This window comes from Suillus discolor, assembly GCF_016758755.1.
Source record: "Suillus discolor strain FC423 chromosome Unknown F5147scaffold_5, whole genome shotgun sequence".
Lineage (NCBI taxonomy): Eukaryota > Fungi > Basidiomycota > Agaricomycetes > Boletales > Suillaceae > Suillus > Suillus discolor.
In genome coordinates, this window is record NW_024541252.1 from 821,189 (window position 1) to 845,111 (window position 23,923).

Below are 23,923 nucleotides of genomic sequence, written 5' to 3' on the forward strand. Positions count from 1 at the left end.
TGGGCAGTCGTGCCATGCTTAAGCTTCATGGAGAAACTGTGGACGTATGAGGCCTACTAGTAGGAGTGACTCGGATGAACATATGATATTGGTATCGGCGATAGTAGGCTATACTAGTAGCCTTATCATACACGACGATGCTAACTTGAAGCAGTCGTGTCGCAGACTCGCCACGTAGTGACAAGCTACTGGACTCGGCTCATCAAGCATGCAGAACTGGGGAAATTCTTCTGGCTATGACCGTAACACCGAGTCATAGCCCAGGGAATGCAAAAATCGCCCGTAGTGGCGCGAGAATGTTACCAGCGTACGTGAATCTGAATGTTATCATGAAGTTCGCGGGAAAAGCGTGCCAACCTGGAAGCTTGACACAACTTTTGAAAAGCCGACGCGTCTCGTAATGCACGGTCACAGTTTCCGGCAGAAATGTATTATATTGGACTGCGATATCATAGACAGCGAGAAAAATGACGTAAAAAGCAGAAAGGAAATCGTATGTGTAGAGATAGAGGATACTATAAAGAGAAAGAAATATAGGGAAGAAACAGCCACAACATCATGTACAGGGAAAATGAGAGAGATAGATGGAAAGACGGAGCCTGAGAGCAAGCAAATGGAACGATACGAGAAGAAACGGTATATAGGATAGAAAAAATAGGATGCAACTCAGGAATGGAGGTAAATGAGAGGGGTATACAACTAACGGTGAAGCCATGGATGGGATATATCGGCGTGGGGAATACAGCGCTCAAGTATGCAGAATACGAAGAGACGCCAAACAAGCACGTAGGCTTCAAGGCTTGCTCCAGAGAAGAGCTATGGAACGTTCGAATCAAAGATACATCCAAAGGAAAAGTACAAAAACACGTACACTTGAAGGGAGGGACCGTCAGAGCATCGTCGTCAAGGAAGGACATCGAGTCCAACGAAGGCATTGTCTCGCACAAGTTATCCAGCGATGAAAGCTGCACAGCAGTATTCAAAGCTTTCATGGAAGATGACGGGTGGAGAGGTTCTCGGTGACAATTGATGCTTCGCGCCTTATTCCGGTCAAGATCTGCGGGGAAACATTTAAATCAGAATACCTCCAGAAAATGCTAAGAATATATACTCTTGAAGGGAGGGACAAGAAGAACTTCATTGTCGAGGAAGGACATCGAGTCCAACGAGGGCATCATCCCGCACAATTCGTCCAGCGATAAAAGCGGCACAGCCGCATCCCAAGCTTCCGTGGAAGACGACGGGCGAAGAGGTTGACCTGAAACTTCGTGGCATTCATCAAGCCATGACATCGAGTCCAAGGAAGGCATCGGGTCATTTAGATCGCCCAGCGAGTGACACTGCACAGCAGCATCCAGAGCTTCCAAAGATGATGACGATGACAGGGGTTGACTGGCAACACTATCCAATGCGGCGTCGAGCCAGGACATCGAATCTAGAGAAGGCAACGGATCACGTAGATCGCCCAACGAGTGGAGTTGCACAGCAACATCCAGAACTTCCAAGGATGGCGATGACGACAGGGTCCGGGGTTGACCAGCAATACCATGTGAGACGTCATCGGGCCGGGACGTCGAGTCCGGGGCATATAATTTGGTAGGGGGAGTGACTGGAGACGAGGTTGGGGGCAACACCTGGTTGTTACCTAAAGAGTGGGTGGGTGAGGACGAAAGAAGTGGAGTAAGGAGAAGAGCACTGACTAAGTTCCCGCGCCTTGCCCTTGGCAGTATTGCTGTTCTTCTTCAGAGGTTTAGGCACCTTTGCGTTGTGCTTGACAGCACTGCCGCTCTTCTTGAGAGAAGGAACTCTAGGCTCCTGCACCTTGCCCAAGGTGGCACTGCCACTCTTCTTGAGAGTCGCAGACTCCCGGGGGGGACGGTTATCACAAGATGTGTCTATGTATGCCTTGTCTTTAGAATCGTCAACTGTAACAGCAAGAACTCCTTACCTTTGGATGGGGGATTCTTCAAGAGGACTCCTTTAGGCGCAGATGACACCCTCGTGCCAGGAGTGGGGATCTTTGAGCTCGGCAGGACCCTAGAAACCGAAGGCTTAACAGTAACCGGACGCCTGACGGAATCAACCGTCATAAGTGCCTTCGGGGTGGTGAACTTGATGGGGGCTCCAGCTGCCTTTGAGCCGACTGGTGCGGATGGCTCTGCAGGAGCATCTGTCAGTTAAATAAGACTTCGCAACTGATGAGCGAGAGGACATACGAATGTAAATTGATTCACGATCAATGAACCGAAGAGATCTAGCAGAGATTGAGATACCTGACCTTTGTTTCGGCGCAGCACTCGTTGGTGTAGGAAGATGTTGGGAGCCAGGAAGAATTCGTTGTGGAATGGCGCTAGCATCCACAAACGTAGCGCTTTGTGCAGGTTTGGAGTCGCAAACGTCTTGAAGTGAAGGAGGCAGCTTAGCTTGAGATAATGCAGATTCCAGAGCTGAGATCCTCGTGTGGTATAGAGAAAGTGTCTTCGGGATATCCTTGCGAAGGTCGGCAACATTGTTCTCCGTTCGGATTTGGTCCCTGACTTGAGAGATGAGTTGGCCATGCAGGCGTTCGTGGAAGACATCGAGTTCCTTGCGAAGGTCAATGACATCTCGCGCCGTTTTAATTTGGTCCTTAATTTGACAGGCGAGTTCATCGTGCAGACGCCCGTGGAAAGCGTCAAGTTCCTCGTTGTCCCGCGAGACACGAGAAGTAAGCTTATTGAGAATTTTCTTAATATCTCTCGAGAATTCGCGTTCTTCGTGGAGTTGTTTGCCGAGGTCGTCAATTTGGCGTTGCTGATTAGCGATGAGGGTGGCGAATTCTCTAGCCTCGAGGGCTATTACTTGTTCATGGCAACGAGTCTGATCTTTGACGGAATCGACATCTTGCTTAACAAGCTCCATCGTGGCACAGGGGTTCGTGATTTCGAGGTCGGTAGTCTGCTCGAGAGTCGCGAACGAGGAGGAGAGAACATCGACAACATCTGAGATTCGTAGGAATTGATGTACGAGGAAACCGATTTGACCGATAAGTATGATGAAAAGCTCGACAACACGACACGAGAATGAAGATGAGAAGGTGTGTGACATGGTATCATCTTGATTTATAGTTGATGTTGTATCGTCCAAGCTGGATGAATCGTCGAGGGCGTGGGGAGTATCGGAACCAGGAGAGGATTGTGCGAGAGCCGAAAAGGTACATGCTGCTGGACTGGCCAAACCAGTAGCGTATCTTGCGTCTTGGATAGGTGCGAGAACGAAGACGAAAGGAATTGCCTTCGTATAGTCGATCATAATGACGGCGTGAAGTGGCTTGAGGTAAGACTGCGAGGTAATTGCACGGCGTCGAAAAAATGAGAGCGAGGATGGAGTGCAACACAGAAGAGGAGTTAAAGATGGAAGTGCTCGCCTGAGCCTCCTTTATACCCAAGCCTGCCGATGAGTGACTTGTTTCATATCGCAAAGACATACCAGTCCAACCACAGCGTGTCAGAGGCCTTCGAAAGCGAACCGAACGTCCACAAGCCTGAGACAGCTTACTATTGGATTTTTGGCAGTTCGAACACTTGTCTCATACTGCAGTCCGAGAGCAGATTATCATGGTGAGTGTGCGATATTGCAAAATAGCACAGAGTGGGAATCACAGAATTTTAGACTGTTGGTCTGCTTTGAAATTGCATTGCTGATATGTCTGATTTCTAGTGTCACTAGAATTCGGCTGCAGAGGAAAATAAACTGGTCAGGACTCTACCAAATCGAACGCTCAGTCCCTGGGCTGTGAGCCCATCGACCTAGTCCAACGTACTACTAGATACTCTGAATGCAAAACGCAAATCAGCCTGGTAATGCAAATTCCCAAACAACAGATCTAACCTCTGATTTGGCTACTACCTAGAACAGTGGCGGATGGTTAGTTGGTTAAAATCGTATACATCAGTAGCTGTCACAACAGCGGCGATCATATGAAATTTCAAGCAGCTTGACCGTTGCCAGCAGCTGCAGTAAGACTTAATAAAAGACTAAAGTACCGTCTTCTTACTAGCTGACTAAGCGCGCGCTCCGGAGTCCGGGTACGTGGGAGGTCTTTTCCAAACTCGTATGTAAACATTCAAATATTCGCTCCTCGCTCTTGAGTTAATTATCAACCAAGCCCTGGTCAAGTCATGGCCGACGCAGGTAAGTTTCCTTTCACCAAGTGCTTTTACCGAGATCCTGCTTACCGCCTTGAATAACAGGATTTTTCAAAGGCACTTCTGCAGACCAGGACCGTCGCTTCTCTGACAAAGAGTTGAAGTTGTTAAAGTCTATGAAATTTCCATCAGAGTTTGATAAAAAGGTGCGCTACCCAAGTCTGGTGCTTTAAATCTAATTCCTATCTCGTTTCTCAGGTGGACCTCAAAAAAGTAAATCTCAACGTCATACGCCCATGGATCGCCAAAAAAGTCACAGAACTCGTTGGCTTCGAAGATGAAGTGGTCGTCGAGTATGCCATGGGTCTCCTCGATGACCCCAATCATACCGTAAGCCCTTTTACATGTCCAAGACTTTTCCGTCTCCATTGCATTTTCCCTTAGACTCCAGACCCAAAGAAAATGCAGATAAACCTGACAGGTTTCCTCACGGCATCGACACCCTCATTCATGACTGCTCTCTGGTCTCTACTGCTGGAGGCTCAGGAGCATCCCGCAGGCGTGCCACAGACGTTTGTGGAGGAGAAAAAAGAGGAAATGCGCAAAGCCCGCGAGGGTGACGTGCGTGCCATAGGTGAGAGAGACAGGAGGGTCCGTCTCGACGAGATAAGAGACCAGGAAAGAGGTGAACGTACAGGCCGCGGGCGCGGAAGGGGTAGGGGCAGAGGCAGAGGCGGATTTGAAGGTGGTGGCCGAGGCAGAGACAACGGTTGGGGTGGACGTGGTGGCGGCGTAAGTCCATTCAGTGTTTGTTTGAGCCTTCAAGACTTATATCATATAGCGTCCTGGTCGCAGGATATCTCGTAGTCCACCGCCCCATCGCAGGCGCTCCCCATCTCCGAACTCTCCATTTGACGCAAGGAGTTCCCGATCTCCGCCTCCTTCCCTCAGACGTTCGCGCTCTCCGAGGCGTTCCAGATCTCGCAGTCCTGTGTACCGCCGAAGCTCCCCTCCGCCCCGTAGATCCCGGACGCGCTCACCTCCCCTTCGTCGCCGACGCTCCTTGACTCCTTCTCCTCGCCGCCGCAGACGTTCGCCATCGGTTGAATCTCGATCTTTGTCGCCTCCGCCACCAAGGAGACGGAGACGGTCTCCCAGTTACTCGCGTTCGCCTCCACGAAGATTCGGACGAGAAAGAAATAGCAGAAGTCCCCCGCTTCAGCGTCGTAAGCTATCGCGTTCACCCTCTCTCGCTTCGAGCCAGTCACGGTCTGCGACGAGATACGCTCGTCGCAGGAGTCCGAGTCCTCGTAGGCGGGTCAGCATCTCTCGTTCGCCTGTAAGACGACGGGTTACTCGCGATGAAGCCGGTGATGGCGGGAAAGGGAAGCGTCCGGCGAGGCGTAGTCCTTCGTCCTCGCGTATGGATGTTGATAGACTGAGAATCACTGACGAGCCCCTTCCGCAAAATGCCAGAGGTGAGCTGAAAATCAAGGGTCAGGCTAGGCGAAATAAGTGGGATAATGCAGACAGGGATGACGTATGCTTACCTTCTTGATGACTTGTGCTCAGCCAAAGTTGATGATGACTTTTAGGGAGGTCTTGAGCAGCATGATCTAGAAAAGCGAGAGAAAGAACTGAAGGAGAGAGCGTTGAGAAATAAGGTTGTCAGGACTCGTAAAGGGAGCAGCGGTGCTGGCGGTTCGGGATAGAAGAACCTATCCGTCCTCTCGATCCAGCGCCACATTGCGGGCAAGCACCACATCGTATCGTTTTTCTTTCTGTTGTGTTCGACTTCCAGTGTACTCAATTCCTTATGCATCTAGTGTTCCATGTTCATTGTGCAGCCCAGCTTGTCCGTATTTTCTGTTAAAATATACTTTGTTCCCAGTGTGAAGTCCGCCCTCTTTCTCTCAACTTTGCTGTGTATCAGTTCTAACTTTTTCTTTTTGAGCGTAGAGCGAGTTGGATTGCTCCTGCAGTTTGACTGAATCGGTTGCATGCATTTGGGTATTTGGGTGGCTGTCCCGGACTTGTCTCTGCGTACCCTCGGCCCATGATCTGAGCGCTAGTACGGGAGGAAACCTAACACCTCGTATCGGGTAATTGTTGTTTTTCTAGACAGTATTGTCCGTCTAGCATATCATCAAAGGAAACTTCAGTACAGTGTATCGAAGACAATCTTCTTTCAATGTCCGTCCCGATTGACCTACTCACGAAGGGCATGCGTGCAGAATCATGTCCTCCATGGTCATGGACCGTCATGAGCTACGATATCTAAGTCCTCAACCGATGTCTCTTTGCATCTACACCACCAGTTGCCGGTTTATCCGTGACCGATATTGTGAGAAAACTATTTAGAGGACCTGACTTGTTCCTAGAACCCTGGCTGTAATAAGAGTTTTGTAGACAAATAATAAATTCACGCCGTAAGGGTCGTAAATCTGGTATTCAGTAGGGAAATATTTCTGATATCTGGTAAAAGTCAGTCATATATTGCACGTACATGACACAGAGTTCATCCAAATATCACACGCGTTACATATAGAATAGCTTTGCGTGAGTTATGTGTGATAGGTTTAGAGATGAGATATCTTGCACATATCGCATCAACATGCTCGCGATCTTTGGCTCTGACCGCAGCATCTAGATATCGTGCACCATAGCTTCAAATAATATATCTTTCCAGCGGTTTTCGATGCAGGGATCGTTCAAACTGTTCCAGTTAAAGCTTATGACATTGCATACAAGTATTACAACAAAGAGTATGTACTGATGGCATCATAGGCCTAAACATACTAATATGTATCGACATTAGGCATCATGGCTAGCTCAAAACAAAACGGACAACAAAAATTTCGCTACAATATCAAGCCGAGGAAATGAGGGGAAGGGGATAGAAGAGCGCCGCGTGTTTACAAAATTCGTTCCAAATATGACTCACTATGTCATCCTGGACCAGAACCTCCTCAGTATTGCTATCATTCGAACGTTCTAACCAGTGTTCAATGAATGATCCCTTCAGCGGAATATGAGGATCCCACATTGACCACTTGCCCATTGGAAAGGACGGATAGGCGGCGACGAATGCCAGCCAGAAAGCGTCACATCCCCACGTCCACAGTGACGATTCCGTGTCAACTTCTGTGGTGAGCCATTCCTGAATTTGCCGGTAAACTGTTTGCCAATCAGCTGGATTGATGTAGTCAAACGAAAGTGGGAGTGGGAGAAATGATATAGTGGGTTTGTCGTCATCATAGGACATAGCTGAGGTCGACTTTGGCGTGATGTAAGTAATAGGTTGATGTTTAAATAGATGACATATGCGCTTACATTGTCCAAGTCTCCTGAACAGTGTAGTATGCTGTTGCAGCGACTCAAGTCTGACGATACAACCTCTATGACCGGTGTAGTGAATGTTCCATATTCCTGATCAATAGATACTGATATGCGAACAGGCTGGCGTTTACATGTGAGCAAGCCTCGAGAAAAGTGGAAAACGACGGATTCATACAATATCACTCCTTTCCAAGAGCTGTCTCGGAAATGTCCCGGGAAAGCAGACTATGAAGGACATTGGTTCGAGTGAGGCATGGTTGTCTTTATAATGAACGCCAGGATAGAGAGTTGAAACTTTGGTGAGTGATAGCGTCGAATTCATTTTGAAGTTAACAAAGTGACAATCACCTTGAACAGCGAGACGTGAGAGATTGGACTTGTCAACATTGTGAATGTGTTCAGTCACGTGATTGGCACATCTAGTGCTGCCGCGGTCCGGTCCAGAACCATGGTTCGAACCGGACTTTTGGTCCGGTTCTCCGCGGTTCGGTCCATGGTTCTCGCGCCAGCCAGAACCGGACCGGAAAATGGTTCTCGGTTCTAGATCTTCCCAAACGGTCCAGTTCTGGTTCGGCCTTCCCGAACCATTCTGAACCCTTATCCACTTCCACTTCGACAACTGTCGTCTTCGGGATTCACGTTGTTGATTAATCAAGCTACATTTAGCCTTTTCGAAGGTAAGCACTAACTAATTAAACTCTCAAGTCTCTCACCCGCTCACCTCTATAACAGGAGGTTCTATTCATTGAGGACTGGCTACAACACTGCGCAAGACTACCTTTTACTGGAGGTGGATGTGTTAGGCGCGGTCAAGGTGGATTTTGGAGGGATTGTGTCTTGCGCTATGCTGCAGAGGTGTGTATTTGTGCTCTGAATGCTGATGGCTCCCTCGAGGGCCAGCACCCATCGCTACCAGCGCACGACCCATCACACGCCACACCACCTGCGCCTATGTTGATGCCCGCCACCTCACCGCATCCCCTCTCACTCGCTTGCTGTTCTTTCTGGCTGGCTTTTGCTGGCTCGCTCGCCGTGTCTCACTCACCCACTGTCTCTTGCTCACTGTCTCACACACCCGCTGGCTGCTCTCGCCCACTGTCTCTCACCCTGCTGTCTCTCACCCTCCGTCTCTCACAGCCTGCCTCGATGACCTACTTTCGGATCCAAAGGTGAATCGATATGCATGTCTCATTGCATATTCTCACAACTGAATGCGCTCTGCTAGGCCAACAAGTTGGCACTCCATGTATGGGACACGCCACCCATGTACGGGACACGCCACATGTTGACAACACCACCGGGAAAGTTGGTCCTGTTTTCTGGAATGTAGCTCTTGGTGGCGCAATGGTCTCATTCGAGTTTTGGGCTACTCAGTGAGTTCTCTCTGGCATGCTTTGTGGAGCTCAAGTATGTGTAACGTTCCCACTGGTCGCATCATATTTTGGATCGAACCTCTCGTGCCAACCCAACTCCCAGTACCCTCTCACTTCCTTTGGCACCCTCTCGCTACCTTTGGAGCCCTCCCGCCATCAAGTTGACAAGTTCAGCGCCCTCTCACTACCTTCAGCATCCTCCCGCTTAGCACATCCAATGCCACCAGCACCATGCGCAAACGCACAGCGCATGTAGACTCGACTCTAGATGGGGAGTTCTCTCAGCTGCAAAGGTGCATCATGGTGTTTTATTGTTTCAGTGTCTAATAAATTTATTATTTGTATATGGTACCCGCGCTCGCCACCATCTCATGCTGCTGCTCACTGCCATCTCCTGCTGCTGCTCGCCGCCATCCTCGACCCATGCTCATGATCGCCATCCTTCGCTGCCGCTTTCCTATTTCTGGTTGTGTCAACCCCTCGTTATCACAATCACTCTCCTGATACCTCTCGCGCATGGTAATTGGGGGGGAGCAGCCATGTTATTAGATTAGTTACTCAACATGTATACTACTTAGTACTTCGTCAATGTTTTTTTGCGTGCTCTTACAGTTTTTTTTTGGTTCGGTTCGGGTTCGGACCCCCAAAAAACCGAACCGGACCATAGAGAACGGTTCTCTATGGTCCGGTTCTTGGTTCTCGTCTAGGACCCTCCGAACCAGACCGAACCGGACCACGGCAGCACTAGGCACATCCAGTGCCTGCGCAGTGCCCACTGTTCTCGACGAATTGACCAGCATGAAGGACGACATCATTGATGGCCATAGTACGTGTATTTTTTTCCCATCAATTCATTGCTTATTTATTTATGCTACGGTATCTACAGTCTTTTGATTCTGCGATGACACTTCAGATCGTGTCTTTTGCACTGTGTGCCCTAAAAAATGTGGTGTCTATCGTGTGATGGCACGCCGCAATGCTGCAAAGCACGTGAAGCAAGATATTCACATTTGTGGTGCCGAAAATCTTAAGAAAAAGCTTTCTGAGACCAGGAAGCCAAGTGTTTCTGCTGCAATGCCTGCTGGCCATCCTGATCCTTCACTTCCCCCCACCGGTCAAGACGACTTCAGCATCGATTTCGATTACGTGGATGACACACCTATCGACATACAAGCTGATGGACTGCCCATGGTGCCCGAAACAGCGCCAGATGATATGGATTCCGAATATCCATTAGCCGATCTCTGGAACAAGATCATCAGCAGTCGAACACTCCAGCTCGATAATGAATTTCCGGACCTGTTTGCTGAACTGCAGGCATCTGTTGCCTCGGGACAAATTGCCATCTCAACACCCATCGTTCCCACCAACAAGGAGTGTGAGCTTATTGACGACAGCGCGCCTGACTTCGGTATTGAAATTCCTGGTAAGTGAAATGTCTTTCCTGCGCTCTGAAATTCAATACTTAGCGGTATTTGCAGATGATCCGCTTCTTGAACCTGCAAACACTAACTACAACGTCTCTCCGGATCATCCCTTGTATCCCTGGCCATCGAAAGCAGTAGGTCTTATGCTGCACACATATATATGATATATCTAACAATATCAAGCATTTCATCACATCCCTCTTGTTTAGCTCCCCACGGCTTCCGTTCTCTGAAGTCCAAAAGAAGGCGGTCTTGAATTGGGCCAAAGAACTTGGTGTGCGAAGCCTTCCCTCACTCGGCGCGATGAAGAAGTGTCAGAGTCATCTGCAGGATCTCATAGGAGATCCGACCAAGAAGGTCACATCTCACTCCGGAAACACATTCTACATCAACAGTGTTGCGAGAGCAATTGCAAAAGTTTGTGGGATGGATCTCTGCACTGATGTGATGTTAACATAATTCATAGGACTACGCTAATCCCCTCACTTGTCTTGCGATGCAAGACTATCCAGAGGATGGCGGAAAGGGGATGTCACAAGTATTCAATGGGAGTAAAATGTTGTTCGATCTCCCGTCGCCGCCAGCGGTTCAGGTGGACAGGACCGTGTATTTTACGGACGAACTGTTGCAGGAGTCTTCAGGAGGCTATTTCATCCCAAAACGATTCTTTCTGGCTGCTGCTGACATCCCCACCGACACTACTGAATACTGCAAGCAATCAGATAAAGTGCTATATGCATTGGGTCGAGCTGCTGAACGGACAGAGGTACGGGGTCACCTATGTAATGTGTACTAGTGCTCAAATGTGTATCAGGCCGGGTTCATTGTAAGTGACAATGAGGAGATTATCCCAACGTCTATGTTTGTATGATCATTTGGAGATATTGCCGCAACCTGCGGAGAGCTTGATTGCAGGCTCACACATATGTTCGGTTCTACTTTCATTAGTAACTATGAGACTAAAGCATGACATAGCATCTTCCGTTAAATATGCGTCACTTTCACCCAATCCGCTGCGAGAAAAGTCGAAAGGTCGAATGGTGTATAACATTCCCTTAATCATCTTCATGGACGACGTTTCAGGCAACATATCGAAGCAGTGGAACAAACACCACACTATATACATGTCTAACACAAATTTGCCTCGAGAGATGCTCGAAAAAGAATTCTTCGTGTGATTTGTTTCGTCCTCCCCTCACGCACCACCCATGGAATTGATGCGAGCAATGAAGGAATCCATATCGTATGTTATTCTACTTGTCATTTGTATGCTAGTATCGTTGAATGCATGTAGTGACGCAGCACGATCTGGTGTCATGGTGTGGGATTGCAAGTTCAACGAGGAAGTTATGCTCATTCCGTATGCATTATTTCTCGCTGGAGACAATCCCATGCAAGCTGAAGAGTGTAGCCACGCGGGGCTCAACTGCAACTATTTCTGCAGGACGTGCGATGTTGGCGGAATGAAAGAGTACAAGGAATCCGAGGCTGGCTACAACAGCATTTTTATGGTATGAAAGTCCTTTCCGTATCTTCCATATGACTTATAGTGCTTGCAGTCAGGTAATATACAGACCCCCGAGAAGACGAGTCAAGAGATTCGACAACAGTTTGAAACTGCCTTCAGATCAGGCGCCACGACAAAAATCCAGAATTCTGTTTCGTCGACTGGTGTGCGAGATTCAGCTTCGGGTTCAATTCTCAGTGCGTTGGTCGAACTTGGCAAGAAGCTTCGAAAACGCATACCAGGATCTCCAGCTCTGCCTGAAAGTGAAGTTGAAGCTGCGCTTCGGAAAGAATTCGAGGAACTCTTGAAAGGTGGACACCTCAATGATACTACCAATCCCCTACTGGGAATGGATGGTGAGTTTTTTTTGGTTGCTGTAGATCTCTCGCTCTCAGCTTCATATAGGGTTAGATATTCATATGGATACCCCAACGGAAATCCTTCATACAATACTCCTGGGCATTGTCAAGTACTTCTAGGGGCAGACAGTGTTTCTCCTCGAAAAAGCAAAGTTCCTCCACATTTTTCAGTACTGGCTCGAATCCATTGACAAGGACGGCCTGAATGTGCCCTGTCTAAATGCAGACTATATTTGCCACTATAAAGGCAGTTTAATCGGCAAGCATTTTAAAAGTTTGGCGCAAGTTATGCCATTCATTATCCACGACCTCGTTCCTCTGACGGTCCTTAATGCATGGACAGTGATTGGCGAACTCATTGTACTGGTCTGGCACACAAGATTCACGGACACAGAAACATATCTCGTGAGTTCAATTCATGTTCTATCCAAAAGGCGTGTCTGATACCTTTGTGACAAAGGCAACGCTATCTCGAACCATTGAAGATTTTTTGAATGTTACGACACAATGCGCACCGAGTATTTTGATTAGCAAGCCAAAGTTCCATTTTCTCGTCCATCTTCCAGCGTACATTCGTCGTTTCGGCCCTGCGATTGTTTTTTCAACTGAGCGATACGAATCATTCAATCATGTCTTCCGGTTATCGTGCATCTACAGCAACTGACAGGCGCCAAGTAGGGATACTTGCAAGATTTTTTCTCACCAGGACACGGTCAAACATATCGCTACCGGTGGATACTGGTATGATTCCAGAGTCAAGAAATGGGTTTGTGCGGGGGAAAAGGTCCTATGCTATCTTGATGAACATCCTGAACAAGCGAGGCTTCTAGGCATACCAAACTCGAGTCATAGTCCTCCGATACCCGGTAAGTCCCATGGTATGTGCTATCGCTATATCGCCACTAATGATGTACAGGTTCGGGCAAAATTGAAACCACTTCTCCCACTGCAATAGCAAAGTCAGTGCGAAAAAACACAGTCCCATGGAAAACCACTCGCTGCGCGAAGATTCTTGGGACCGTTCAACCTGGAATCGTGTATTATCAGGGTAAATCAGTTGTGACGAGTGAAGGAGAATGTGCACGCTTGAATAGTCATGTTATTTTCTGACAACCAGTGGACAGGCAGGTGAGCTAGTATCTTCTTTTCCTTTTGTCGTGATGGCTACTCATGGACACAGCTGTGATGCTGCTTCCAGTTGTATATTGGATGTATTCGCGAGATTCTTGTATCATCCCAGGACAGTCAAACGACAGATCATGTCGCACTCCAGCTCTTCACATTCAGAGCTGCTCTCCACCCGTCTCTCCACCTCCCATGCATTGATCTTACTGATAATGAGATGGTTTCAACCAGTATAGTACGTCATGTGTTTTATATACAAGCTAATTGTTCAAGACTTGGATCACCTCACAGGACATTATTTGCACCATCAATATTCAACATAATTGCCTCGATTCGCAGTGCACGGACATCCGTCGACAGTCTGTACATCAAGAACGGATAGACACCTCTCAAACAAAGGCCACAGTCAAGCATGAGTCAATGCCAAACTTTTTTCTCAATGTCTATTCCATTCATAACTACGATCACATCCAACGTGTTGTTCCAGATACACTTCGTGAGACACCGCTTCGGGTTACCAATGTAGCTGAAGTTCGTGCCATGGCCATACACCAACTACGAGACAAGAGAACAGCGAAGAAAGGTGGAGATACGTCCCAACTAGCAGATAGTGGTGAGGGTGTGGCTGCTCAACCATCTTTAGCGCCACCTTCTGCCTTTGATCGTGCTCCAACCAAACTGCGGAAGCCTGCATGCAAAGCCAAGGCAAAAACAGCAAAAGCGAGCGCACATGGTCCGAGTACGCAAGGAAAGAAGGGGACAGCACCCACTCAGCAAGATTCAGGAGCATTGCAGCAACATCAAACTGTCTCTGCGCCATCAATGGGAGGTCCTTCGCAACATTTTTACTCACCTGCACCCCAACCACACCATCCTCCACATCAGTCTTTCCCTCCGCCCCTGCCAATTCATGCTCTTCCCCCCTTACGCTCCTCACCTCCATTTCACCAATCACCATCTCAGTTGTATCGCCCTCCCCCACAGTCATATCTTCCGTCTCAATCATATGCCCCTGCGCCTCTACCTGCCAAATATGTTCACCCAACTCGTCAGCAAACACAAAACGTGCAAGAGGCCCCAATGGATCCACTGCCTGCAGTGCAGGCCCCAAATCACTACATGACATTGACGCCTCACTTCCCTCCTGCACATCCACAGCTCTGGCAATCTCATGATACCAGCTCTATCTCTGGACTCCCCAGCTCTTCTCGTGCCCCACCATCGCACCAGTTTCAACCTCTGATGTCTCCCACACACTATTCACCACATAATGTTGCAGGCCGCTTCCCATCGCCTCATTATCCTCCCCAAGAATCTCAGGTTCGATATCTGCAGAGTCAGCATCACCACCCTCAGTTTGGTATGATGTATCCCGGTGGGATATGAACTCCAAAGGTATCCCACAGAATTTGTTGCCGATCAGTGAGTCGCTAATCCCACAGTGCGCGACTTCTACTTACAATCCTGCAGCGCACGACTTCTACTTACAATCCTGCAGCGCGCGACTTCTACTTACAATCCTGCAGTGCGCGACTTCTACTTACAGTCGCACAAAGACCTTCAAGCCATTCAAGTTGGGTATCTGGCGGTTCCCCATTTCAGATTTGGTGTCTGGCTGCACTCAATTTTGTGTGATTAGATGAAGGCCTGCCACAAATATTCTCACTTTTGCTGCACCAAGAAGTACCACTCAGATAATATACTTAGTGATTATCTCTTCATCCCTCTCCAAGCCCCTTTTTCCACCCAGCCCTTATTCCAAGAATATATCCTCTTTATTGTTTGATACTCTTTTCTGCTGCTTTCATAGGCCTGAGCGCACCAAAGATCTTGTGAAGAATATTTGGGTATGACGCAATTGCCAACTCGGACGCAAGCGAAGAAGCGAGGCTTTATTCGATCAGCCACTGAGCCCAAACCTCCGTTGGTCAGCGTTGAGCAGAACAGTGAGTTGCTCCTGCGCAGTGCATCCATGTCCAGGCAACATCATGATGCTCCAGCACTATCCTGTGCGGACCAGTTCAGGTTCGAGAAGCACAGGAACCCCACGCTCAACAAATGGTCTGTTAGCACCACCCACCGCTGTGCCTCGAGGCAGGAGTCGTTCGACTTCTATCCAGAATGCCTCTCGACCTCCTTCAGTGTCTGGATCCATAGGAGACATCGGTCGTGCTCGTTCACCACTTTCCCAGACCGTCACTATTAATCAAGCTTCTCAAGGTCAAACTGTTGTTGCCTCTCGGTTCGCTTCACCAGATGAATCCCTGGATGAGCCTATTAGTGCTAGCTTGCGTCGCCGGAGATCTTCTAGCACCGACTGTAATGACCCATCGATATTTACGCCTGGACTCACAAAGCGACTCAAGTTGTACGCAAGGAAAGTTGCTGAAGAGAAAGGTGTTGATGAGGAGCACCTCGTTGAATTCATTGATGCAAGTTTTCTCTCAATGCTATTATGAATCATTTCTGATGAATCGTTAGACTGGAGGAATTGCCTATATGCTCATTGATATTAAGGCCACCTTGATGATGTTGAGTGCAGCGAACAGAAAATCTCTCCTCGCGGAAATCAAAGAACTAATAGAATCAAAAGATTTCAAGGTACTTGCGTCTAACTGTACTATTCTGTCGTCAACTTCATACTGATCAAGCATGACACAGTCAGGTCTTCACAACCGCCTCACAGCATGTGTATTATCGCCTAATCTCACCGCATACATCAATGACACGCTTGAACACGTCATGGTACCTTCAATATCCTTACGTAGGAATGTAGCAGCTGAACAGGATGACAGGAATTTATCGAGAAAAATAGCGAGATATTCAAGGTCCCAAAGTTCCTGTTTGAAGACATCGAGCTCACCGCACAATTATCAAAACTTGTCAGCGAAGCACTTTCTTGCATCCGCAGCAATATAAAGACTAAGGTAAGTGTCAAAATACCTCACAGAAAAAGCCAAGCTTAGACTGATTCAGCTGATGTCGTCGATCCTAAAACGCTCGAGTATCATAGACACTGCGAGATCACTCGCCCATGGTTGCCTAGAAGTTGATGCGTCACATTGGAATAGATATGTGTTTTTGGTATGGTCTTACTCTCCTGACTGCTCATTCTGACGATGAGATTCCACTGGCAGCGCCGTTGCTTGCGTATCTTTCTTATCGGCACCGGTAACTACAAGACCATACCTCTAAAGGATATCTATTCCCCATCGCTCCTTCCGTCCCTCCACCGAGACCTTCATGTCAAGGTTGGTGATGCACTTGGCATTGATGTTGGATTGGACGACTTCGACCAAGACCCCATAGCCGAAGGTGATGCTAATCAAGTCCAGGAGAACGGTGCAGACAGTATCGGAAGCATTGAAGGCAGCATAAATAGAGCAGAGGCTGGAGATGATGGACCCGATGTCGATGTTAACCATGATGGAGATGAGGAGGAGGACGGCCTGGAAGGAAATGTGTCTGGCACGGCGGAAACGTATGAACTCGACCCCAATGATTCGGGATTTGGTGGCCATGGAAAGTGCACTATCTTCATGTCAACCAAATTTTGGAGGTTTGTGGATGCCTCGCTCGAGGGCGTTCGCAAAATGGGAAAGGCAGAGGCAGAGGAACTCAATGACGGAACACCGGTTGAGAATATCATCAGAAAGTAAGTTCATTGCTAATACTTCACTCTGCACGTGGTTACTCATTGTTGGGAAGCATCTTGGTCGAATATTTCCAGCAGGACCTCGCTGAATTCCCGGGGAAGAGGACCGTTCTGAAGCTGCTTTCCAGCACCAATCCCCAGTGGCAGACGAAAATTCAGACCGATCTACTTTGGTAGTGAATATGCCAGCTCCTCACTCCCGCTTGACACACGTATCACTCGTTCTGAATCATTATTGTAACTAGCACGCCGATAATATAATTGTTTTGACTGCTTGACATACATTTACCGCCTTGCAAAATGTGTATTTGATGTGACTGGTATGGTGCTGGTAAGCTGGCAACTAGCTACCCTGAATATATGAGTCTATGTCTGACCGGTCCTGGCCAGAGGTAGATATGACTTACTGAACTCGATATCTATACAAGATGGGACAACATATCCGTGTGAGGTGTGGCATGCAATATATTCAAGATAAATCAATGTGATACTCGTAATAGCTCCGGTTTCCAATGTACCTACACTATCTTTATAATACCCTGAAGCTTTTAAATACAGGCATGTCACACACCTCGTGTGATAGATCGAATAGTTAAATATTAAATTGGTCAACAATATATGGCGAGAAAACCATGTTAACGACATTTCGAACAGGTTTGTCACACGTTACTACTTTTGGATGTGTGGGATAGCTTTTCGGCGAGTGACTGTGTAATTCACCTTGAGAAGCAAACGGCATCCACGACGCTCCCACCTGCTGGTGCGCTGTAAATGTCGATGACGTGTACACGTGTACAAGATATCTCTAAACACCAAAGCCAATTCGAAATATTGTGTGCCAACTCCAATGTACACAATTTCATTAGAACCAAATATTGGAGATGTGCTCTGGAAGGAAAATACTTGCAATGACAACGAATCCGCTGAAGCCAATTTTAACTAATCCTCCTTTGAATTCTCGTTGCGAAGCGCGCCCAATCGTGCCCTTAGACTACGTGGCAAGTCTTTGACTGGCTAGTAACTCAATCAAGGAGACCAGTAGTTATGTAATGATTCAATTACATTCAGCATTCATCGAAATGTTAAGCTTCAAGATCTACGTAAACAACTTGTGTACACTAATCAAAACGCTAACGATATAGTGTGGGACAGGTAGACAAAAGGGCTATGCTACAGACGAGACGTAAAATGTCAGATGAACGTGGGGAACAAGCAGAGCAAATCAGAATATACTAAAATCTACCAGTGACCGAGTTCAACTTCGGCTTCATCAAAACCAATTTCAAGCCAACGCTCAGGTCCAGAAGTCCCTTGGAAGCCCACTCGATTGTACAACTTCTGAGCGTCATTGTTAGCGCCAACGTATAACACAACTTGCTCATGCTTCTTCAACAACCTGGTCGAGCAGAAGTTAGCATCACAGTACAATTTCATAGATGATAGTTCGTACTCTCTACAGACACGGCGAACCAACCTTTCAGCACGTCCTTGACGCTGCCACTTCTCTGGCGTGTAGACCTTTGTGATGGCAGCAACAGTGTGTGACTGCCGCGTGGCAGCGACAATACTCGCGATATCAGTTTCTCCATCTCCCTCTTTGACCTCGTATACCCAGACTTGCTCGTTTTCAATCATGAGCCTAGCCTCTTTAGAAGCTTGTTCGTCAGAGAGAACGAATGGACGCTACAGATTCTCATCAATGAATGTCCGCTTAAAAGGGAGTGGTGCAGCGGACATACCGAGGTCTCGGAAAATTCCTTACACAAATCAGAAATCTTGCCGGCATCCTGTGGCACAGCAAGACGTAGTTCAATGTCATCATCCACTGGTTGAGGGCCATCGCGGACCAACTTGAACGTCCCAGGAGTACACGCCGAAAAAAATGCATCGTAGTATGGTTTATTAATGCACTTGATCTCTGCGATTTTCTCCCATGCGCTAGCAAAAGCTATGGAGACTGGTTCAACAGAAAAGACAGAAAAGACCCTCTGCCTTCTAAAGTCAACCTCGTTCAGAAGCGCTTCGCAGAACGCCTCCATGGGGCCTTGGAGGAGTTCGGGGGCCAATTGAATGGGGGCTACGGGAATAATAAAAATAGGGTATTTGCCCAATGGTCCCTCCGTGCAGGATAGTATAAATCTGATGTCAGAGGTTGCAGGCTCCGAGTAGACCAGCCAAAGCTGCTCGGAACCGGGTAGGAACTCTTGGTGACCGGAAACCTTTTCGGCATGTGGAAGGATCAGATTTGCGCGAGCAGCGTTGTCCCTGTCCCGTAGAACACCCCAGACATCTCCTGGGATGTTGGTGCGATCAAAGCGTCGAACAGATGAATTCAAGCCAGGCATATCTTGTGTAAGGATTCTGAGGTTGGAAGAATGATTGGGTATGAAGGAGTGTTCTCGAGCTTTATATCCATAACTGCGCCTGCCAGACTACGTTGTGAGGTTATCCTAACGTTGCGAATGCAGAAAGAGCTCAGGGTGGCAGTGAGGGCTAGCAAACGTTAAAACGTATCGCCGTGTAGGAGAAGTAAATGCCGACATGAAACATAATGGATTCTCACCTATGATCATCCTTTGGTAAAAGAAAGTCCAAAGGCACTTGCCTAGTGGTAGACAATAGCTCGACATGCTAGCATTCGGTGAACGGTGATTGCCGTGGCTCTGGTTGTAAAACATATGAGACAAAGTATATTTGATGAATGGTATCGAGAAATTCTGCCAGGGGCAGTTGTGAAACACTCGGGCACGTGCCAATAACGCCCTCCACGTATTCCAACGTACTGACATTGATGCAAGGGGGATGCGGCTGCTATGTCGATTCAAGGGACGAACGCTAGATCGTGAAGAAACTGTTATCTATGCCATAATAAGTACGATAAACCTACGGCCCGTGCTATATTCAAGTACCCGTAGTCGTACCCAAAGAAATGTCGCAAGATCCGGGGAACGTCGATTGCTATGAGCACACTTTAGATCTCGCTACAGGTAAATGCGTTTTCATCTCTTACAAGACGTTTCCATGGAACGGTATCGACACTTTTTCTTTTGAATCCTTGTTTATTGACCTGTAGGTTTCGACATTTAGCATAGCCTGCAACGGTGCAGCCTCCCCTCATTGGACTCCGCGAGTGCGACCCAGTAGCACTGATGTGTTGTGTGGTTGGGTTCCATTAATCATGCATAGAGTGTCCAATATCATTCTTTGACAATGGAGGAGGTAGTGAGATGACAGACGCTAACTTTGAAGTTGGGCAAGATACCATGCGAAAAGTTCAAAATGTTCCAACGAGAATTATGTTGCGAAGCGGTGATAACGTGGCCGAAACAGGACAGAGGATAGCGTTCACAGGAAACCACTGATAGTACATTTTAAACCAGTGCACCAATGCTTTTCAGCGGAACGTCTCCCGTTCTAGCTTGTCCGAATAACATGGAAGTTCACGAGTACTTGCATGTGTAGGGCATCTCAGACTCGATTTGATGATTTTGTGATACGTCACTGCTCGATTTCACCTACGTGAAAATTAAACCATGAAATTTCAAGGTATATGAGAATCGTGAAGTACTTACAACAGATCCCATTCATTCTGATACGTCTGATACTTCCCACTCGATCACATCGTTTCCAGCACGTAGTAAGGGTCATCTCTGTTCGAGTCGAAGCCTGGGTCTAGTTCTGTCGCGAGAGCGGATGATCAGATTTTGTATATCATGTTGTGTTGGCTCGGCAGAAGCCAATGCGGCCCTATTGATACAAAGCCAAACAAACCATTGTCACGTAAGTATTGTAAACTGCCTTTAGGACCAATATATGTCGGATAAAGCAGCTCGGAGCTACACTCATGCATCAAATCGTGCAAAGGCACGGGCAACCGCAGAGCGAAAAGACGTTTATAAAAGTGTCCTTGAAAATCCATTCCGAATACAATGGTTTGTTTTGGTCCCTTCCAAACTTCCAACGCGTCTAACATCCTACACTAGGCCCTCAATCCCATCAAACGCGCAAAACTTGTTCCTCGCGACACTCGTAACCACTTTGGAAAGTGCGGCAAGGAGCGGAAATCGAAAATCTTTCAAGGCATACACTAGGAAAGCTCTACCCCGCTCGGAAATTGCAGATTCAGTGGAAGGAACAAACCCGAGCCTAGACTCGATAGTATGTTCAAAACCCTCTGCATGTGCCGTGGGTTCCACTCCTTCACCATCTCCGGCCGTTAGTAAACTTGCTCCGTCGGGCCACATGACCATCGGCATTAACGAAGTGACAAGGAGACTGGAATCGCAGTTGAAGTCTGTCCGACACTCGGTTACACTCACTACCACCTCTCATGCCAATCCAGTAGTCCCCGACATTTCTCCCGTTTCTGCGGTCTTTGTGTGCCGTGCCGACGTTAATCCTCCGATCTTATTGGATCACATCCCTCACCTTGTGGCAGGATGCAACTCTACACGCCCCGGATCTAACCCTCTAGAAGCTCGACAGCCCCTGAAATTGATCGTCCTACCAAAGGGCTCAGAGTCCGCACTTGCGCAGGCGCTTGGTCTGAAAAGAGCGGCCGTAATAGCCGTTCATGTAAGTGTTTCAGATGTCAGGATCCTTACTTCTGATGCCTTCAATAGGATGATGCCCCGTATTTACCGATTTTTCGCGATATGCTTAAATCTGTACCTGTAATCAGCGCACCTTGGCTTGTGCCTCCAGTCCAGCCTAATTCTCCGAAATGCTTGATTCCCACTCATATCAAACAACTCCGCACCACTGCGCCCAAAGATATGAAAGCTGCAAAAGAACAAAGGGCAAAAGCAAGAGTTGCAGCTAAGAAGAATGGTGTAAAACCCAGGCCCAAGAAATGTCTCCTTACGACAGCAAAACCAGATGCATAAACCCGCGATACACAACATCATGCCCCATGTATTGGTGAGCATTCGTCTGCAAGTACCGATTAATCGCTCTTCTTATCGTGACATAGCTGTTGGTTATGTCCACCGTTCTCTTACTGGAGCCTTGCATTAATTTCAAGTAGCAGTTCTGTTGCCATCACTGCCCAGACAATACGAAGGATTGAGTGTGTCATTTGACAGAAGTCAAGCACTGGCAGTACATGGGTCTATGCGTTCTATTCAGTCCTCGTAGTGCATTAATCTATCCAAATACACGAAAAGGATATTGTTCTAAGCCCTTCGCTAATGGCGGGAAAAGTCAATAATATGTACCATGTCCAGCCGCTGATCCGGTACAGATCACTTGGGGATTAAGAGTCACTTAGGTGTCTTGATATGACTCACGATGTATACAAGGAACTCGAGATAGGGGAGATGGAAAGCCTGGACGACAGTACTTGCTGTCATGGAGCTTGAAGCTTGAAGTAGTACGCAGGAAATGTCACTTAGTAGTACATGTTGATGGCAGTGCCAACATTCCTATTACTAAGCGACATATACAGTGGTGGTTGACGAACTTCGGGGGACAGATGCATGTGTCATGATCGCTAGTGCATGCAAAGGTCTCGCCCTATCTTAGTAAATCGTGAGTACAGAGAAGAATTCGTGCTTGGTCTGGGTCCCCTATCTTATGTCTTCTTCCACGTCTGTCACTTCCACACCCACAGACATCCGCTCCAGCTCATCGCCTGGCGTTGCGATTTCAGCCTATTCCTTTGGCTTTCTCCTCATATCAGTTGTTTCCCTGTTCATCATCATTTCGTGCTGTTTTGTTCGTTGCCGGTCTGGCGCGTTTCTCGGTACATCCTGGGATACGACAGAGCAGCTGGACGGAAGGGGCGGTCGACGAAAGAAGTTGGTACCTCCGGTTTTGTGGGATGCTTGGCTGAGCCGCCCTCCTGCATCGACCAAGGAAGCCTTGGGTGCGGGTCAGTTTGAATGGTCGAGTATTCAGGTATGCACCAGTGTTCTGTTGCCTTTTGTGTCCGATAATCGCTTTCAACAGCCTGTATACGTATCTCTCATCCACGCATGCCGCTCTCGGTCTGCACGTCAATTTGCAGTAGCTGAGTCAGAAGTACTTGCAGATCATTCTACTGCGGCACGGCTTCTTCCCGATGATTCCCAGTCTTCTTCGTCCTTACCTTTACCTCCGCGAAGACGACCTGCATTTCTTCTCGCACATCCTTTAAACTTCCATATGTGGCCACGACGACGCTCACGCACTCATCATAGATCAGCGGCATCCGAAAAGCCCACAGAAGATGAGACTGAGAATCACCCAGAAGCTGTAAAAGTCGCTGTGATGATCTCTATGCCTTCTCCCGCCTTCAAATGTTGGAACCATGGAGGGGGTCCTTCGTGTCAGTCTACTAGCCCAGACGGTATGCTGCGAGAATATCAGATTGGGGTTGCGCAAGTTCCATGGATACATGGCGAGTGTACTCGATGTTGACATGATCTATGTTCTTTTCTGCTACCAGCCCCCCAGTTTGTGGACGTAGTCGCTCACGTCCGCTTGAAACATGTGCATCTACATATTATAAGAACGGAGCGATTTCCAATATGGTGTCGACGCCATGTGCGCGCTCCACTTGAGCCTGAGTGCACACGTATTGTTCATTACGGAATCTCTGTATCTCTTCCATCCCGGCTTGATCGATCGCTCGACCCCTTTCTCGCTCCATACTTTATGGCGTGCGGAGGTCCAACGTTCCTAATCTTCAACCCTACCATGACGTCAAGCTGCACCAGCACCTTCCACGGCATCATGGGCATTCAGACAGGCGAGATTCACTGTCTTCCGCGCATACGCGACGACGTTCAATGGCTCGCAGGGTCTAACTCTGCGACGGGCGGTGCTCGACCTTTCCATGGATGTATTTGCGCATGGTCAGCTATACACTGCAGCATCGAGAGTGCGGAATGGTCGGGATATTAGAACACTATGGTCAGCGTCGAACCACGAAAGAGTTTACAATTGTTTGTAATTGTAACAAATCAAAATGGATTGTCCGCAGGCGAGCGGACTGCTTGTATGACATATACCTAGCAATCTAACTGCGAG

At 47.9% G+C, this 23,923-nt stretch overlaps 11 protein-coding genes across 11 annotated transcripts; 8 read left to right on the top strand and 3 right to left on the bottom strand.

The window, feature by feature from the left end:
- Window positions 1-793: 793 nt before the first annotated feature.
- Window positions 794-3,450, bottom strand: F5147DRAFT_811707 (uncharacterized protein; the record flags this gene model as incomplete). The annotated part of the gene is made up of 6 exons (XM_041443460.1): window positions 2,217-3,450; window positions 1,949-2,170; window positions 1,701-1,910; window positions 1,112-1,645; window positions 872-1,057; window positions 794-816 (listed from the first exon to the last, which is right to left on the bottom strand). Exons 1-6 carry the CDS (start codon window positions 3,289-3,291, stop codon window positions 794-796), a joined length of 2,250 nt encoding a protein of 749 aa, XP_041298123.1. The 5' UTR covers window positions 3,292-3,450.
- A 710-nt stretch (window positions 3,451-4,160) lies between these two features.
- On the top strand, window positions 4,161-5,839 carry F5147DRAFT_648800 (uncharacterized protein; the record flags this gene model as incomplete). Its single annotated transcript, XM_041433300.1, has 9 exons — window positions 4,161-4,173; window positions 4,233-4,333; window positions 4,386-4,517; window positions 4,572-4,748; window positions 4,825-4,919; window positions 4,969-5,120; window positions 5,217-5,353; window positions 5,392-5,667; window positions 5,723-5,839. The coding sequence occupies 9 exons, from the start codon at window positions 4,161-4,163 to the stop codon at window positions 5,837-5,839; spliced, it is 1,200 nt and encodes a 399-aa protein (XP_041298124.1).
- Window positions 5,840-6,996: 1,157 nt separating this feature from the next.
- On the bottom strand, window positions 6,997-7,788 carry F5147DRAFT_567566 (uncharacterized protein; the record flags this gene model as incomplete). The annotated part of the gene is made up of 3 exons (XM_041430866.1): window positions 6,997-7,404; window positions 7,461-7,586; window positions 7,642-7,788. 3 exons carry the CDS (start codon window positions 7,786-7,788, stop codon window positions 6,997-6,999), a joined length of 681 nt encoding a protein of 226 aa, XP_041298125.1.
- Window positions 7,789-8,348: 560 nt separating this feature from the next.
- F5147DRAFT_671865 (uncharacterized protein) lies at window positions 8,349-8,653 on the top strand. The gene has a single exon (XM_041435632.1). The coding sequence runs from the start codon at window positions 8,418-8,420 to the stop codon at window positions 8,637-8,639; it is 222 nt and encodes a 73-aa protein (XP_041298126.1). The 5' UTR covers window positions 8,349-8,417; the 3' UTR covers window positions 8,640-8,653.
- Window positions 8,654-9,802: 1,149 nt separating this feature from the next.
- Window positions 9,803-11,137, top strand: F5147DRAFT_768619 (uncharacterized protein; the record flags this gene model as incomplete). The annotated part of the gene is made up of 5 exons (XM_041440992.1): window positions 9,803-10,265; window positions 10,309-10,400; window positions 10,450-10,683; window positions 10,733-11,032; window positions 11,081-11,137. The coding sequence occupies 5 exons, from the start codon at window positions 9,803-9,805 to the stop codon at window positions 11,135-11,137; spliced, it is 1,146 nt and encodes a 381-aa protein (XP_041298127.1).
- A 166-nt stretch (window positions 11,138-11,303) lies between these two features.
- On the top strand, window positions 11,304-12,796 carry F5147DRAFT_742993 (uncharacterized protein; the record flags this gene model as incomplete). The annotated part of the gene is made up of 6 exons (XM_041439572.1): window positions 11,304-11,440; window positions 11,561-11,777; window positions 11,826-12,129; window positions 12,179-12,237; window positions 12,259-12,537; window positions 12,593-12,796. The coding sequence occupies 6 exons, from the start codon at window positions 11,304-11,306 to the stop codon at window positions 12,794-12,796; spliced, it is 1,200 nt and encodes a 399-aa protein (XP_041298128.1).
- Window positions 12,797-13,548: 752 nt separating this feature from the next.
- F5147DRAFT_560802 (uncharacterized protein) lies at window positions 13,549-13,755 on the top strand (the record flags this gene model as incomplete). The annotated part of the gene is made up of 1 exon (XM_041430584.1): window positions 13,549-13,755. A coding segment is annotated over one exon (207 nt), but the record flags the coding sequence as incomplete, so codon positions are not given.
- A 2,621-nt stretch (window positions 13,756-16,376) lies between these two features.
- Window positions 16,377-17,089, top strand: F5147DRAFT_567093 (uncharacterized protein; the record flags this gene model as incomplete). The annotated part of the gene is made up of 2 exons (XM_041430833.1): window positions 16,377-16,912; window positions 16,966-17,089. 2 exons carry the CDS (start codon window positions 16,377-16,379, stop codon window positions 17,087-17,089), a joined length of 660 nt encoding a protein of 219 aa, XP_041298130.1.
- Window positions 17,090-18,028: 939 nt separating this feature from the next.
- On the bottom strand, window positions 18,029-19,509 carry F5147DRAFT_305096 (uncharacterized protein). Its single transcript, XM_041429127.1, has 3 exons — window positions 18,652-19,509; window positions 18,363-18,595; window positions 18,029-18,308 (listed from the first exon to the last, which is right to left on the bottom strand). Exons 1-3 carry the CDS (start codon window positions 19,255-19,257, stop codon window positions 18,152-18,154), a joined length of 996 nt encoding a protein of 331 aa, XP_041298131.1. The 5' UTR covers window positions 19,258-19,509; the 3' UTR covers window positions 18,029-18,151.
- A 1,216-nt stretch (window positions 19,510-20,725) lies between these two features.
- F5147DRAFT_671873 (uncharacterized protein) lies at window positions 20,726-22,136 on the top strand (the record flags this gene model as incomplete). The annotated part of the gene is made up of 4 exons (XM_041435633.1): window positions 20,726-20,844; window positions 20,896-21,487; window positions 21,535-21,832; window positions 21,885-22,136. 3 exons carry the CDS (start codon window positions 20,726-20,728, stop codon window positions 21,796-21,798), a joined length of 975 nt encoding a protein of 324 aa, XP_041298132.1. The 3' UTR covers window positions 21,799-21,832; window positions 21,885-22,136.
- F5147DRAFT_671878 (uncharacterized protein) lies at window positions 22,137-23,387 on the top strand. The gene has a single exon (XM_041435634.1). The coding sequence runs from the start codon at window positions 22,487-22,489 to the stop codon at window positions 23,309-23,311; it is 825 nt and encodes a 274-aa protein (XP_041298133.1). The 5' UTR covers window positions 22,137-22,486; the 3' UTR covers window positions 23,312-23,387.
- Window positions 23,388-23,923: the final 536 nt, after the last annotated feature.